Source organism: Bombina bombina, chromosome 2 (genome assembly GCF_027579735.1).
Source record: "Bombina bombina isolate aBomBom1 chromosome 2, aBomBom1.pri, whole genome shotgun sequence".
Lineage (NCBI taxonomy): Eukaryota > Metazoa > Chordata > Amphibia > Anura > Bombinatoridae > Bombina > Bombina bombina.
The window spans coordinates 873,135,930-873,151,757 of record NC_069500.1 but is presented as its reverse complement, the minus strand read 5'-3'; the positions used below and the strand labels follow the sequence as shown (position 1 = coordinate 873,151,757).

General features: G+C 40.1%; 1 protein-coding gene across 2 annotated transcripts in view; it reads right to left on the bottom strand.

The window, feature by feature from the left end:
- Positions 1-15,828, bottom strand: part of SH2D4A (SH2 domain containing 4A) — a 352,968-nt gene that overhangs the window by 293,794 nt on the left and 43,346 nt on the right. For both annotated transcript variants that reach the window (XM_053703206.1, XM_053703207.1), the window contains exon 2: positions 1,179-1,552. In XM_053703206.1, coding sequence (XP_053559181.1) covers positions 1,179-1,359 — 181 coding nt within the window. In that variant the 5' untranslated portion in view covers positions 1,360-1,552. The remainder of the gene's footprint in view (positions 1-1,178; positions 1,553-15,828) is intronic.

Below are 15,828 nucleotides of genomic sequence, written 5' to 3'. Positions count from 1 at the left end.
CTCTTGATATCCCATGCTGAAGGAGCAGCAATGCATTACTGGATGCAAGTTGAACACATGGTGAGCCCGTGGCCGTACTGTTATCCGAAGGACATTTGTCCGACTGACATTTGTGTGACGGATAATATTCCGACAGACAAATGGCCATCGGATAACAGTCCGGCCACAAGATAGATATATAGCTAGATAAGATAGATAGAAAAATTATATAGATAGATAGATTAGATAGATACAGAGAACCACAAGACGTGCGGGCTGGGACCCATGGTTAGGTTCCCAGAGGCGGTTGCGGCGCCTGAGCTCTGATTAGAACAAAGCTCTCTGGAGCGTATCTGCCCTCGGCAGAACTTGGAACATATGTCTGACGGACAAATGTGCTTCAGGAATTCTGTCCGTCAGCATTCTGACCAAGAACCGGTGAGCCAATGACAAGAGTCATATGTGCAGCCACCAATCAGCAGCTACCTCCAAGTAGTTAATTGCTACTCATGAGCCTACCTAGGTATTCTTATCAACAAAGGCTATCAAGAAAACAAAGCAAATGTGATAATACAAATAAATTGGAAAATTAGTTAAAATACATGTTCTTTCTGAAGGTAGATCTGAGTGTTTCAAAAACACTAGGATTTACCATCACTAATAATAAACCGGACTTTCCGTCATCACTTTGTAAAAAAGTGTGCTAAACTTACTCTTTCTGTGCCGCAGCCTCCTTGCTAAACTCGCCCACGGCACAGTGCTCTGAGGTGACATTTCCACCTCTAAACCAATAGCCGTGCTAGCATACAGAAAAGTGTCATATGACTAGCATGGCTATTGCTTAGACGTGGAAACGTCACTTAATTGAGAGAAGAGCGTTGTGCTGTGGGCTTTAGCGAGGAGACCGCAGCACAGAAAGGGTAAGATTAGCACCCTTTTTTACAAAGTGATGACTGAAAGTCCTGTTTATTTTTAGTGATGGTAAATCCTAGCGTTTTTTAAATGCTCGGATTTACGATCACTTTAATTTTGACTTTACTGTCCCTTTTAATTGCTCTGAACTTGCACAAACCTTGTAAATTGTGCTGCTTTATTGGTGGACAGTGCCACAAACAAGTTGCTGCTTTACATTTTTTAGATGCAACAAAGAAGAAAAAAAAAGTCCTATATCCTATAAAGAGTGAACATGTATAATTTACCTTTCTTTTGTTGATTGCGTATTTTCATCGCTTCTTTTTGTTCAAGTTTGGCTTCCCTCTCTTTCCACCTCCTAATCTGTTCCTCCCTCATTTTGAAGAATAGAATCTGTTTCTGTTCTTCACTTAGTTCAGCCAAGAGTTCCGGGTCAATGTACATATCGGCTAATATCTGTTTAAGCATGGTTGCAGTAGTCAATGGTATCCGTGCCCAAAAACAAGGGATTTGCTAGTGCCAAATGGCAAATATTTCAATTGTTCCAATATGTTATTTTTGTTTTTACGTATTCAAAATATAAAATCCTTTTTCCAATTTCATAACTGTAAAATCAGAGTCAGGATACAGCTCATTATTTGACGTTACTTCTTTTAAATTCCTGAAAAGAAAACAGATATATGTTAAAATCAGAAACAGTACATTTAGGTTTGGTCATTTACAAATCCCCAGTACATTTGTTGTAAGATTTTGAATGAATCTGCATGACACATTTATAAAGGGACAATCCAGCCACAACTGATATGCACATTAAAGGGACACTGAACCCAATTTTTTTATTTTGTGATTCAGTTAGAGCATGCAATTTTAAGTAACTTTCTAATTTACTTCTACTATCATTTTTTTTTTCGTTCTCTTGCTATCTTTATTTAAAAAAGACGACATCTAAGCTAAGGCGCCAGCCAATTTTTGGTTCAGACCCTAGACAGCACTTGTTTATTGGTGGGTGAATTTATCCACCAATCAGCAAGAACAACCCAGGTTGTTCACCAAAAATGGGCCGACATCTAAACTTACATTCTTGCTTTTCAAATAAAGATACCAAGAGAATGAAGAAAATGTGATAATAGGAGTAAATTAGAAAGTTTCTTAAAATTGCATGCTCTATCTGAATCACAAAAGAAAAAATCTGGGTTCAGTGTCCCTTTAATGCATTTCACATTTGAATAGAAGCTTTTTTTGCAATTTGTATTACCAAAAATGCTTCTAGTAAAAGCTATCACTGTTTAACATTTGAGTTTTACTGTGCAAATGTATGTGAAGTATATCTAAATACTGTACATATTCATGCACCAGCATTTTATACAGTGTGTCTTGCTGACGGAGCTGGCAGTGACTTGTGTCATGTAGTCAAGACAAAGCACTGTCAGCTCTCTGAGGAAACGCATTCTTTAAAATTATGGTGCATGAAGCATATTTAAAAAGGGACAGTGTAGTGTAAAATCGGTTTCCCCTTAAAGGGACATGATACCCATATGCCAAATCACCTGAAAGTGATGCAGCATAACTGGAAAAAGCTAACAAGAAAATATTAACTGAACATCTCTATGTAAAAAAGGAAGATATTTTAACTTAAAATGTCTACAGCTTATAATAGTAAGTGCTCTTTGAACCGTAATCCTTCAGATATTGTCAGCGTGTTAAAAAATAATGAAAGTTGAATTTGGACTTTACTTTCCCTTTAAGTTACTAGAATTTTCATGATAGGTGGGGCTACGAAAAGGAAACATCTGATATTTCAAATGACAAAATCAACGTAAAGAAAGATGCTTGTTAACAATTTAATCAACTCTAGCAGATAATATAGATCATTGTGAACACAAAATCAGGAGAGAAAAATTACTGTACACTGTCCCTTTAAAAAGCGACAGTAAAGTCAAACTTATTTTCTTGCAATTATGATAGAGGGTGCAGTTTTAAAGAACTTTCCAATCAGAGCGGATTTGATTTAAAGGGAATGTAAAGTCCAAATTAAACGTTCATGATTCAGAAAGGGAAGGTCATTTTAAATAACTTTCCAATTTACTTTTATTATCAAATTTGCTTAGTTCTTTTAGAATTCTTTGTTGAAAGCTAAACCCAAGTAGGCTCATTTGCTAATCGCTAAGCCCTTGAATGCCGCCTCTTATCTGAATGCATTTTTAGCAATTTTTCACAGCTAGAGGGTGTTAGTTCATGTGCTCCATAAATATTGTGCTCACGCACTAACTGCCTGAAATGCAAGTCTGTCAAAAGAACTGAAATAAGGAGGCAGTGTGCAGAGGCTTAGATACAAAGTAATCACAGGGGTAAAAAGTATATTATTTTTTTCTATGAACACTCTTCCAAGCTAAGGAGGTTCCTGAGCAAAATTATAATAATTTTTGAAAAGTTAGTAGCAAGTTCTTTTTAAGGAACAGAAGTATCTATGTATGTTCAGCTATACTTCTGTTTCTGCTATCAGTAATGTCGTTTGATGCTAAGCTGAACAGTCTCACTTTCAGCACTACTGCATGGGGCAGAAAGATAATTTTGCGCCATTTTAGCCAGAGCTTGAAATCTCAGTTTATTAACTACCCAGTACTTCAGGGGTTTGTCTGAACAAGGTACAGTGATCTCTCTTACAATAATACAATACAACAGCAATTTGTATTGGAAGAACAGAAGTGAACCATTTTTACTTGAGTCTCCACTACAATGAAATTGGAACATGCAGTTTGAAAAAACTCCACAAGATAGAGTATGGGTAGGAAGTGCAGGTATCAGTTTAAGTATCGGTGCATTTGCCTGAGTACAAGTACTCATGCAAATACTTGGTATCGGCAACGGTATTGGTACAACCCTAGAAAATATATAATTAAAAAAAAAAAAAAATTATATTTATTTATATATATATATATATATATATATATATATATATATATATATATATATATATATATATAAAACAACATTTTTTCTACTGGCAGACTTTCTGCCAGTACTTAAGATGGGGGTGGGGGTGGGGGAGGGAAGAGAGCTGTTTGAGAGGGGTCAGGGAGGGAAGTGTCAGGTGGGAGGCTGATCTCTACACTAAAGCTAAAATTAACCCTACAAGCTACCTAATTAACCCCTTCACTGCTGGGCATAATACAAGTGTGGTGCGCAGCGGCATTTAGCGGCCTTCTAATTACCTAAAAGCAATGCCAAAGCCATATAAGTCTGCTATTTCTGAAGAAAGGGGATCCTAGAGAAGTATTTACAACCATTTGTGCCATAATTACACAAGCTGTTTGTACATCATTTCAGTGAGAAACCTAAAATTGTGAAAAAGTGAACAATTTTTTTTTTATTTAATCGCATTTGGCGGTAAAATGGTGGCATGAAATTTACCAAAATGGGCCAAGATCAATACTTTGGTTTGTCTACTAGAAAAAACATAATTTATGTAAGAACTTACCTGGTAAATTCATTTCTTTCATATTAGCAAGAGTCCATGAGCTAGTGACGTATGGGATATACATTCCTACCAGGAGGGGCAAAGTTTCCCAAACCTCAAAATGCCTATAAATACACCCCTCACCACACCCACAAATCAGTTTAACGAATAGCCAAGAAGTGGGGTGATAAGAAAAAAGTGCGAAGCATAAATATAAGGAATTGGAATAATTGTGCTTTATACAAAAAAATCATAACCACCACAAAAAAGGGTGGGCCTCATGGACTCTTGCTAATATGAAAGAAATGAATTTACCAGGTAAGTTCTTACATAAATTATGTTTTCTTTCATGTAATTAGCAAGAGTCCATGAGCTAGTGACGTATGGGATAATGACTACCCAAGATGTGGATCTTCCACGCAAGAGTCACTAGAGAGGGAGGGATAAAATAAAGACAGCCAATTCCGCTGAAAAAAATCCTCACCCAAAAATAAAGTTTAAATCTTATAAAGAAAAAAACTGAAAATATAAGCAGAAGATTCAAACTGAAACAGCTGCCTGAAGTACTTTTCTACCAAAAACAGCTTCAGAAGAAGAAAACACATCAAAATGGTAGAATTTAGTAAAAGTATGCAAAGAAGACCAAGTTGCTGCTTTGCAAATCTGATTAACCGAAGCTTCATTCCTAAACGCCCAGGAAGTAGAAACTGACCTAGTAGAATGAGCTGTAATCCTTTGAGGCTGAGTTTTACCCGACTCGACATAAGCATGATGAATTAAAGATTTCAACCAAGATGCCAAAGAAATGGCAGAGGCCTTCTGACCTTTCCTAGAACCGGAAAAGATAACAAATAGACTAGAAGTCTTTCTGAAATTCGTAGTAGCTTCAACATAATATTTAAAAGCTCTAACTACATCCAAAGAATGCAATGATTTCTCCTTAGAATTCTTAGGATTAGGATATAATGAAGGAACCACAATTTCTCTACTAATGTTGTTAGAATTCACAACCTTAGGTAAAAATTTAAAAGAAGTTCGTAACACTGCCTTATCCTGGTGAAAAATCAGAAAAGGAGACTCACAAGAAAGAGCAGATAATTCAGAAACTCTTCTGGCAGAAGAGATGGCCAAAAGGAACAAAACTTTCCAAGAAAGTAATTTAATGTCCAATGAATGCATAGGTTCAAACGGAGGAGCTTGAAGAGCCCCCAGAACCAAATTCAAACTCCAAGGAGGAGAAATTGACTTAATGACAGGTTTTATATGAACCAAAGCTTGTACAAAACAATGAATATCAGGAAGATTAACAATCTTTCTGTGAAAAAGAACAGAAAGAGCAGAGATTTGTCCTTTCAAGGAACTTGCAGACAAACCTTTATCCAAACCATCCTGAAGAAACTGTAAAATTCTCGGAATTCTAAAAGAATGCCAGGAAAAATGATGAGAAAGACACCAAGAAATATAAGTCTTCCAGACTCTATAATATATCTCCCTAGATACGGATTTACGAGCCTGTAACATAGTATTAATCACTGAGTCAGAGAAACCTCTTTGACTAAGAATCAATCGTTCAATCTCCACACCTTTAAATTTAAGGATTTGAGATCCTGATGGAAAAAAAGGACCTTGCGACAGAAGGTCTGGTCTTAACGGAAGAGTCCACGGTTGGCAAGAGGCCATCCGGACAAGATCCGCATACCAAAACCTGTGAGGCCATGCTGGAGCTACTAGCAGAACAAACGAGCATTCCTTCAGAATCTTGGAGATTACTCTTGGAAGAAGAACTAGAGGCGGAAAGCTATATAGGCAGGATGATACTTCCAAGGAAGTGACAATGCATCCACTGCTTCCGCTTGAGGATCCCTGGATCTGGACAGATACCTGGGAAGTTTCTTGTTTAGATGAGAGGCCATCAGATCTTTTTCTGGAAGTCCCCACATTTGAACTATCTGAAGAAATACCTCTGGGTGAAGAGACCATTCGCCCGGATGTAACGTTTGGCGACTGAGATAATCCGCTTCCCAATTGTCTATACCTGGGATATGAACCGCAGAAACTAGACAGGAGCTGGATTCCGCCCATACCAGAATTCGAGATACTTCTTTCATAGCCAGAGGACTGTGAGTCCCTCCTTGATGATTGATGTATGCCACAGTTGTGATATTGTCTGTCTGAAAACAAATGAACGATTCTCTCTTTAGAAGAGGCCATGACTGAAGAGCTCTGAAAATTGCACGGAGTTCCAAAATATTGATCGTAATCTCACCTCCTGAGATTCCCAAACCCCTTGTGCTGTCAGAGACCCCCCACACAGCTCCCCAACCTGTAAGACTTGCATCTGTTGAAATTACAGTCCAGGTCGGAAGAACAAAAGAAGCCCCCTGAACTAAACGATGGTGATCTGTCCACCACGTCAGAGAGTGTCGTACAATCTGTTTTAAAGATATTAATTGAGATATCTTTGTGTAATCCCTGCACCACTGGTTCAGCATACAGAGCTGAAGAGGTCGCATGTGAAAACGAGCAAAGGGGATCGCGTCCGATGCAGCAGTCATAAGACCTAGAATTTCCATGCATAAGGCTACCGAAGGGAATGATTGTGACTGAAGGTTTCGACAAGCTGATATCAATTTTAGACGTCTCTTGTCTGTCAAAGACAGAGTCATGGACACTGAATCTATCTGGAAACCTAAAAAGGTTACCCTTGTCTGAGGAATCAATTAACTTTTTGGTAAATTGATCCTCCAACCATGATCTTGAAGAAACAACACAAGTCGATTTGTATGAGATTCTGCTAAATGTGAAGACTGAGCAAGTACCAAGATATCGTCCAAATAAGGAAATACCACAATACCCTGTTCTCTGATTACAGACAGAAGGGCACCGAGAACCTTTGTAAAAATTCTTGGAGCTGTTGCTAGGCCAAACGGTAGAGCCACAAACTGGTAATGCTTGTCTAGGAAAGAGAATCTCAGAAACTGATAGTGATCTGGATGAATCAGAATATGCAGATATGCATCCTGTAAATCTATTGTAGACATATAATGCCCTTGCTGAAGAAAAGGCAGGATAGTCCTTACAGTTACCATTTTGAATGTTGGTATCCTTACATAACGATTCAATATTTTTAGATCCAGAACTGGTCTGAAGGAATTCTCCTTCTTTAGTACAATGAAGAGATTTGAATAAAACCCCAGCCCCTGTTCCAGAACTGGAACTGGCATAATTACTCCAGCCAACTCTAGATCTGAAACACAATTCAGAAATGCTTGAGCCTTCACTGGGTTTACTGGGACACGGGAAAGAAAAAATCTCTTTGCAGGAGGCCTTATCTTGAAGCCAATTCTGTACCCTTCTGAAACAATGTTCTGAATCCAAAGATTGTGAACGGAATTGATCCAAATTTCTTTGAAAAAACGTAATCTGCCCCCTACCAGCTGAGCTGGAATGAGGGCCGCACCTTCATGTGGACTTAGGAGCTGGCTTTGGTTTTCTAAAAGGCTTGGATTTATTCCAGACTGGATACCGCTCCTGAGGATGAAGGATCAGGCTTTTGTTCCTTGTTGTGACGAAAGGAACGAAAACGATTATTAGACCTAAATTTACCTTTAGATTTTTAATCCTGTGGTAAAAAAAAAAAGTTCCTTTCCCTCCAGTAACAGTTGAGATAATAGAATCCAACTGAGAACCAAATAATTTATTACCCTGGAAAGAAAGGGAAAGCAGAGTAGACTTAGAAGACATATCAGCATTCCAAGTTTTAAGCCATAAAGCTCTTCTAGCTAAAATAGCTAGAGACATATACCTGACATCAACTCTAATGATATCAAAGATGGCATCACAAATAAAATTATTAGCATGTTGAAGAAGATTAATAATGCTATGAGAATTATGATCTGTTACTTGTTGCGCTAAAGCTTCTAACCAAAAAGTGGAAATTGCAGCAACATCCGCTAAAGATATAGCAGGTCTAAGAAGATTACCTGAACACAAGTAAGCTTTTCTTAGAAAGGATTCAATTTTCCTATCTAAAGGATCCTTAAAGGAAGTACCATCTGCCGTAGGAATAGTAGTACGCTTAGCAAGAGTAGAGATAGCCCCATCAACCTTAGGGATTTTGTCCCAAAACTCTAATCTGTCAGATGGCACAGGATATAATTGCTTAAAACGTTTAGAAGGAGTAAATGAATTACCCAAATTATTCCATTCCCTGGAAATTACTTCAGAAATAGCATCAGGGACAGGAAAAACTTCTGGAATAACTACAGGAGATTTAAAAACCTTATCTAAACGTTTAGATTTAGTATCAAGAGGACTAGAATCCTCTATTTCTAATGCAATTAGGACTTCTTTAAGTAAAGAACGAATAAATTCCATTTTAAATAAATATGAAGATTTATCAGCATCAACCTCTGAGACAGAATCCTCTGAACCAGAAGAACCATTATCAGAATCAGAATGATGATGTTCATTTAAAAATTCATCTGAAAAATGAGAAGTTTTAAAAGACTTTTTACGTTTACTAGAAGGAGGAATAACAGACATAGCCTTCTTAATGGATTTAGAAACAAAATCTCTTATGTTATCAGGAACACTCTGAGCATTAGATGTTGACGGAACAGCAACAGGTAATGTAACATTACAAGTTTGTCATGACAATCAGTACAAACAACAGCTGGAGGAACAGATACCATACGTTTACAGCAGATACACTTAGCTTTGGTAGATCCAGCACCAGGCAGCGATTTTCCAGAAGTATCTTCTGACTCAGTGTTAACGTGGGACATCTTGCAATATGTAATAGAACAAACAACATATAAAGCAAAATTGATCAAATTCCTTAAATGACAGTTTCAGGAATGGGAAAAAATGCCAGTGAACAAGCTTCTAGCAACCAGAAGCAATAAATAATGAGACTTAAATAATGTGGAGACAAAAGTGACGCCCATATTTTTTTAGCGCCAAAAAAGACGCCCACATTATTTGGCGCCTAAATGCTTTTTGAGCCAAAAATGACGCCACATCCGGAACGCCGACACTTTTGGCGCAAAAAAAACGTAAAAAATGACGCAACTTCCGGCGACACGTATGACGCCGGAAACAGAAATTTTTTTTGCGCCAATAAAAGTCAGCGCCAAGAATGACGCAATAAAATGAAGCATTTTCAGCCCCCGCGAGCCTAACAGCCCACAGGGAAAAAAGTCAAATTTTAAGGTAAGAAAAAATTGATTTATTCATATGCATTATCCCAAATATGAAACTGACTGTCTGAAATAAGGAACGTTGAACATCCTGAGTCAAGGCAAATAAATGTTTGAACACATATATTTAGAACTTTATAAAAAAGTGCCCAACCATAGCTTAGAGTGTCACAGAAAATAAGACTTACTTACCCCAGGACACTCATCTACAAGTTGTAGAAAGCCAAACCAGTACTGAAACGAAAATCAGTAGAGGTAATGGTATATATAAGAGTATATCGTCGATCTGAAAAGGGAGGTAAGAGATGAATCTCTACGACCGATAACAGAGAACCTATGAAATAGACCCCGTAGAAGGAGATCATTGAATTCAAATAGGCAATACTCTCCTCACATCCCTCTGACATTCACTGCACGCTGAGAGGAAAACAGGGCTCCAACCTGCTGCGGAGCACATATCAACGTAGAATCTAGCACAAACTTACTTCACCACCTCCATAGGAGGCAAAGTTTGTAAAACTGATTTGTGGGTGTGGTGAGGGGTGTATTTATAGGCATTTTGAGGTTTGGGAAACTTTGCCCCTCCTGGTAGGAATGTATATCCCATACGTCACTAGCTCATGGACTCTTGCTAACTACATGAAAGAAATATATAGTTTTGATAGGTTAAAAAAAAAACAACAAAAAAAACATAATTTATGCTTACCTGATAAATTTATTTCTCTTGTAGTGTAGTCAGTCCACGGGTCATCCATTACTTATGGAATATATCTCTTCCTAACAGGAAGCTGCAAGAGGATCACCCAAGCAGAGCTGCTATATAGCTCCTCCCCTCACATGTCATATTCAGTCATTCGACCAAAACCAGACGAGAAAGGAGAAACCATAGGGTGCAGTGGTGACTGGAGTTTAATTAAAATTTAGATCTGCCTTAAAGACAGGGCGGGCCGTGGACTGACTACACTACAAGAGAAATAAATTCATCAGGTAAGCATAAATTATGTTTTCTCTTGTTAAGTGTAGTCAGTCCACGGGTCATCCATTACTTATGGAATACCAATACCAAAGCTAAAGTACACGGATGAAGGGAGGGACAAGGCAGGAACCTTAAACAGAAGGAACCACTGCCTGAAGCACCTTTCTCCCAAAAATAGCCTCCGAAGAAGCAAAAGTGTCAAATTTGTAAAATTTTGAAAAAGTGTGAAGTGAAGACCAAGTTGCAGCCTTGCAAATCTGTTCAACAGAGGCCTCATTTTTAAAGGCCCAGGTGGAAGCCACAGCTCTAGTACAATGAGCTGTAATCCTTTCAGGAGGTTGCTGTCCAGCAGTCTCATAGGCTAAACGTATTATGCTACGAAGCCAAAGAGAGAGAGGTACCTGAAGCCTTTTGACCTCTTCTCTGTCCAGAGTAAACGACAAACAGGGAAGAAGTTTGACGAAAATCTTTAGTTGCCTGCAAATAGAACTTCAGGGCACGGACTACGTCCAGATTATGCAAAAGTCGTTCCTTCTTTGAAGAAGGGTTAGGACACAGTGATGGAACAACAATCTCTTGATTGATATTCTTGTTAGTAACTACCTTAGGTAAGAACCCAGGTTTAGTACGCAGAACTACCTTGTCTGAATGAAAAATCAGATAAGGAGAGTCACAATGTAAGGCAGATAACTCAGAGACTCTTCGAGCCGAGGAAATAGCCATCAAAAACAGAACCTTCCAGGATAACAGCTTGATATCAATGGAATGAAGGGGTTCAAATGGAACGCCTTGAAGAACGTTAAGAACTAAGTTTAAGCTCCACGGCGGAGCAACAGTCTTAAACACAGGCTTAATCCTAGCTAAAGCCTAACAAAAAGCCTGAACGTCTGGAACTTCTGCCAGACGTTTGTGTAGAAGAATAGACAGAGCAGAAATCTGTCCCTTTAACGAACTAGCAGATAAGCCCTTTTCTAAACCCTCTTGTAGAAAAGACAATATCCTAGGAATCCTAACCTTACTCCATGAGTAACTCTTGGATTCGCACCAATATAAATATTTACGCCATATCTTATGGTAAATTCTTCTGGTAACAGGCTTCCTAGCCTGTATCAAGGTATCAATAACTCAGAGAAGCCACGCTTTGATAGAATCAAGCGTTCAATCTCCATGTAGTCAGCCTCAGAGAAATTAGATTTGGATGGTTGAAAGGACCCTGAATTAGAAGGTCCTGTCTCAGAGGCAGAGACCACGGTGGGCAGGACGACATGTCCACTAGGTCTGCATACAAGGTCATGCGTGGCCACGCAGGCGCTATCAGAATCACCGAAGCCCTCTCCTGTTTGATCTTGGCAATCAAACGAGGAAGCATCGGGAATGGTGGAAACACATAAGCCATGTTGAAGACCCAAGGGGCTGTCAGAGCATCTATCAGCACCGCTCCCGGGTCCCTGGACCTGGATCCGTAACAAGGAAGCTTGGCGTTCTGGCGAGACGCCATGAGATCCAGATCTGGTTTGCCCCAACGATGAATCAGTTGAGCAAAGACCTCCGGATGAAGTTCCCACTCCCCCGGATGAAAAGTCTGGCGACTTAGAAAATCCGCCTCCCAGTTCTCCACGCCTGGGATGTAAATCGCTGACAGGTGGCAAGAGTGAGACTCTGCCCAGCGAATTATCTTTGAGACTTCCAACATCGCTAGGGAACTTCTGGTTCCCCCTTGATGGTTGATGTAAGCCACAGTCGTGATGTTGTCCGACTGAAATCTGATGAACCTCAGAGTTGCTAACTGAGGCCAAGCTAGGAGAGCATTGAATATTGCTCTTAACTCCAGAATATTTATTGGGAGGAGTTTCTCCTCCTGAGTCCATAGTCCCTGAGCCTTCAGGGAGTTCCAGACTGCGCCCCAGCCTAGAAGGCTGGCGTCTGTTGTTACAATCGTCCAATCTGGCCTGCGAAAGGTCATCCCCTTGGACAGATGTGGCCGAGAAAGCCACCATAGAAGAGAATCTCTGGTCTCTTGATCCAGATTTAGCATGGGGGACAAATCTGAGTAATCCCCATTCCACTGACTTAGCATGCACAATTGCAGCGGTCTGAGATGCAGGCGCGCAAATGGAACTATGTCCATTGCCGCTACCATTAAGCCGATTACTTCCATGCACTGAGCTACTGACGGGTGTGGAATGGAATGAAGGACACGGCAAGCATTTAGAAGTTTTGATAACCTGGCCTCCGTCAGGTAAATTTTCATCTCTACAGAATCTATAAGAATCCCTAGAAAGGGAACCCTTGTAAGTGGTAATAGAGAACTCTTTTCCATGTTCACCTTCCATCCATGCGACCTCAGAAATGCCAGAACTATCTCTGTATGAGACTTGGCAGTTTGAAAACTTGACGCTTGTATCAGAATGTCGTCTAGGTACGGAGTCACCGCTATGCCTCGCGGTCTTAGTACCGGCAGAAGTGAGCCCAGAACTTTTGTAAAGATTCTTGGAGCCGTAGCTAATCCGAAGGGAAGAGCTACAAACTGGTAATGCCTGTCTAGGAAAGCAAATCTTAGGTACCGATAATGATCCTTGTGAATCGGTATGTGAAGGTAGGCATCCTTTAAGTCCACTGTGGTCATGTACTGACCCTCTTGGATCATGGGAAGGATGGTTCGAATAGTCTCCATTTTGAATGATGGAACTCTTAGGAATTTGTTTAGGATTTTTAAGTCCAAGATTGGTCTGAAGGTTCCCTCTTTCTTGGGAACCACAAATAGATTTGAATAGAATCCTTGCCCGTGTTCCGTCCGCGGAACTGGGTGGATCACCCCCATTAGTAAGAGGTCTTGTACACAGCGTAGGAACGCCTCTTTCTTTATTTGGTTTGCTGATAACCTTGAAAGATGAAATCTCCCTCGTGGAGGAGAAGATTTGAAGTCCAGGAGATATCCCTGAGATATGATCTCCAACGCCCAGGGATCCTGGACATCTCTTGCCCAAGCCTGGGCGAAGAGAGAAAGTCTGCCCCCCACTAGAACTGTTTCCGGATAGGGGGCCCTCTCTTCATGCTGTCTTAGGGGCAGCAGCAGGTTTCTTGGCCTGCTTGCCCTTGTTCCAGGACTGGTTAACTTTCCAGCCCTGTCTGTAACGAGCAACAGCTCCTTCCTGTTTTGGAGCGGAGGAAGTTGATGCTGCTCCTGCCTTGAAGTTACGAAAGGCACGAAAATTAGACTGTTTGGCCTTTGATTTGGCCCTGTCCTGAGGTAGAGCATGGCCCTTACCTCCCGTAATGTCAGCTATAATTTCTTTCAAGCCGGGCCCGAATAAGGTCTGCCCTTTGAAAGGAATATTAAGCAATTTAGATTTAGAAGTCACGTCAGCTGACCAGGATTTAAGCCATAGCGCTCTGCGCGCTTGGATGGCGAATCCGGAGTTCTTAGCCGTAAGTTTGGTTAAATGTACGACGGCATCAGAAACAAATGCGTTAGCTAGCTTAAGTGCTTTAAGCTTGTTCATAATTTCATCCAATGGAGCTGTGCGAATGGCCTCTTCCAGAGACTCAAACCAGAATGCCGCCACAGCAGTGACAGGCGCAATGCATGCAAGGGGCTGTAAGATAAAACCTTGTTGAACAAACATTTTCTTAAGGTAACCCTCTAATTTCTTATCCATTGGATCTGAAAAGGCACAACTATCCTCCACCGGGATAGTGGTACGCTTAGCTAAAGTAGAAACTGCTCCCTCCACCTTAGGGACCGTCTGCCATAAGTCTTGTGTGGTGGCGTCTATAGGAAACATTTTCCTAAATATGGGAGGAGGGGAAAAAGGCACACCAGGTCTATCCCACTCCTTGCTAATAATCTCTGTAAGCCTTTTAGGTATAGGAAACACGTCAGTACACACCGGTACCCGCATAGTATCTATCCAACCTACATAATTTTTCTGGAATTGCAACCGTGTTACAATCATTCAGAGCCGCTAATACCTCCCCTAGCAATATGCGGAGGTTCTCAAGCTTAAATTTAAAATTAGAAATCTCTGAATCCAGTCTCCCTGGATCAGATCCGTCACCCACAGAATGAAGCTCTCCGTCTTCATGTTCTGCAAACTGTGACGCAGTATCTGACATGGCTCTCACCTCATCCGCGCGCTCTGTCCTTAACCCAGAGCTATCGCGCTTGCCTCTTAATTCTGGCAATTTAGATAATACTTCTGTCATAACAGTAGCCATGTCTTGCAAAGTGATTTGTAAGGGCCTCCCTGATGTACTTGGCGCCACAAAATCACGCACCTCCTGAGCGGGAGGCGAAGGTGCTGACACGTGAGGAGAGTTAGTCGGCATAACTTCCCCCTCGTTGTCTGGTGATAATTTCTTTACATGTAAAGATTGACTTTTATTTAAAGTAACATCAATGCAATTAGTACACAAATTTCTATTGGGCTCCACATTGGCCTTTAAACATAGTGAACAAAGAGATTCATCTGAGTCAGACATGTTTAAACAGACTAGCAATGAGACTAGCAAGCTTGGAAATACCTTTCTAAATAAATTTACAAGCAATATAAAAAACGCTACTGTGCCTTTAAGAAGCACAAAAAGTTGTCACAGTTGAAATAACAATGAACCAAAATAGTTATAGCAACCAATTTTTCACAGTAAATGTATTAAGTTAGCAAAGGATTGCACCCACCAGCAAATGGATGATTAACCCCTTAATACCCAAAAACGGATAACAATTTAATAATTAACGTTTTTAACACAGTCAAAACACACTGTCACAGGTCTGCTGTGACTGATTACCTCCCTCAAAATTAATTTTGAAGACCCCTGAGCTCTCTAGAGACGATCTGGATCATGGAGGATGAAGTAGACAGATTGTGACTGAATTTTTACTGCGCAAAAAAGCGCTAAAATAGGCCCCTCCCACTCATATTACAACAGTGGGGAAGCTCAGATAACTGTTTCTATGCAGAAAACAAAGATGGCCATGTGGTAAAAATCATGCCCCAATAAGTTTTATCACCAAGTACCTCACAAAAAACGATTAACATGCCATTAAACGTTTTGAACATACATTTTAAAAGTTATGAAGTGTTATTAATAAGCCTGCTACCAGTCGCTTTTACTGCAGTTAAGGCTCATACATTATTTCAGTATTAACAGTATTTTCAGAGTCAATTCCATTCCTTAGAAAAATACATTCAGTGTACACACACTCATCAGCCTAATACCAGTCGCTATCACTGCATTTAAGGCTGAACTTACGTTACATTGGTATCAGCAGTATTTTCTCAGTCAATTCCATTCCTCAGAAA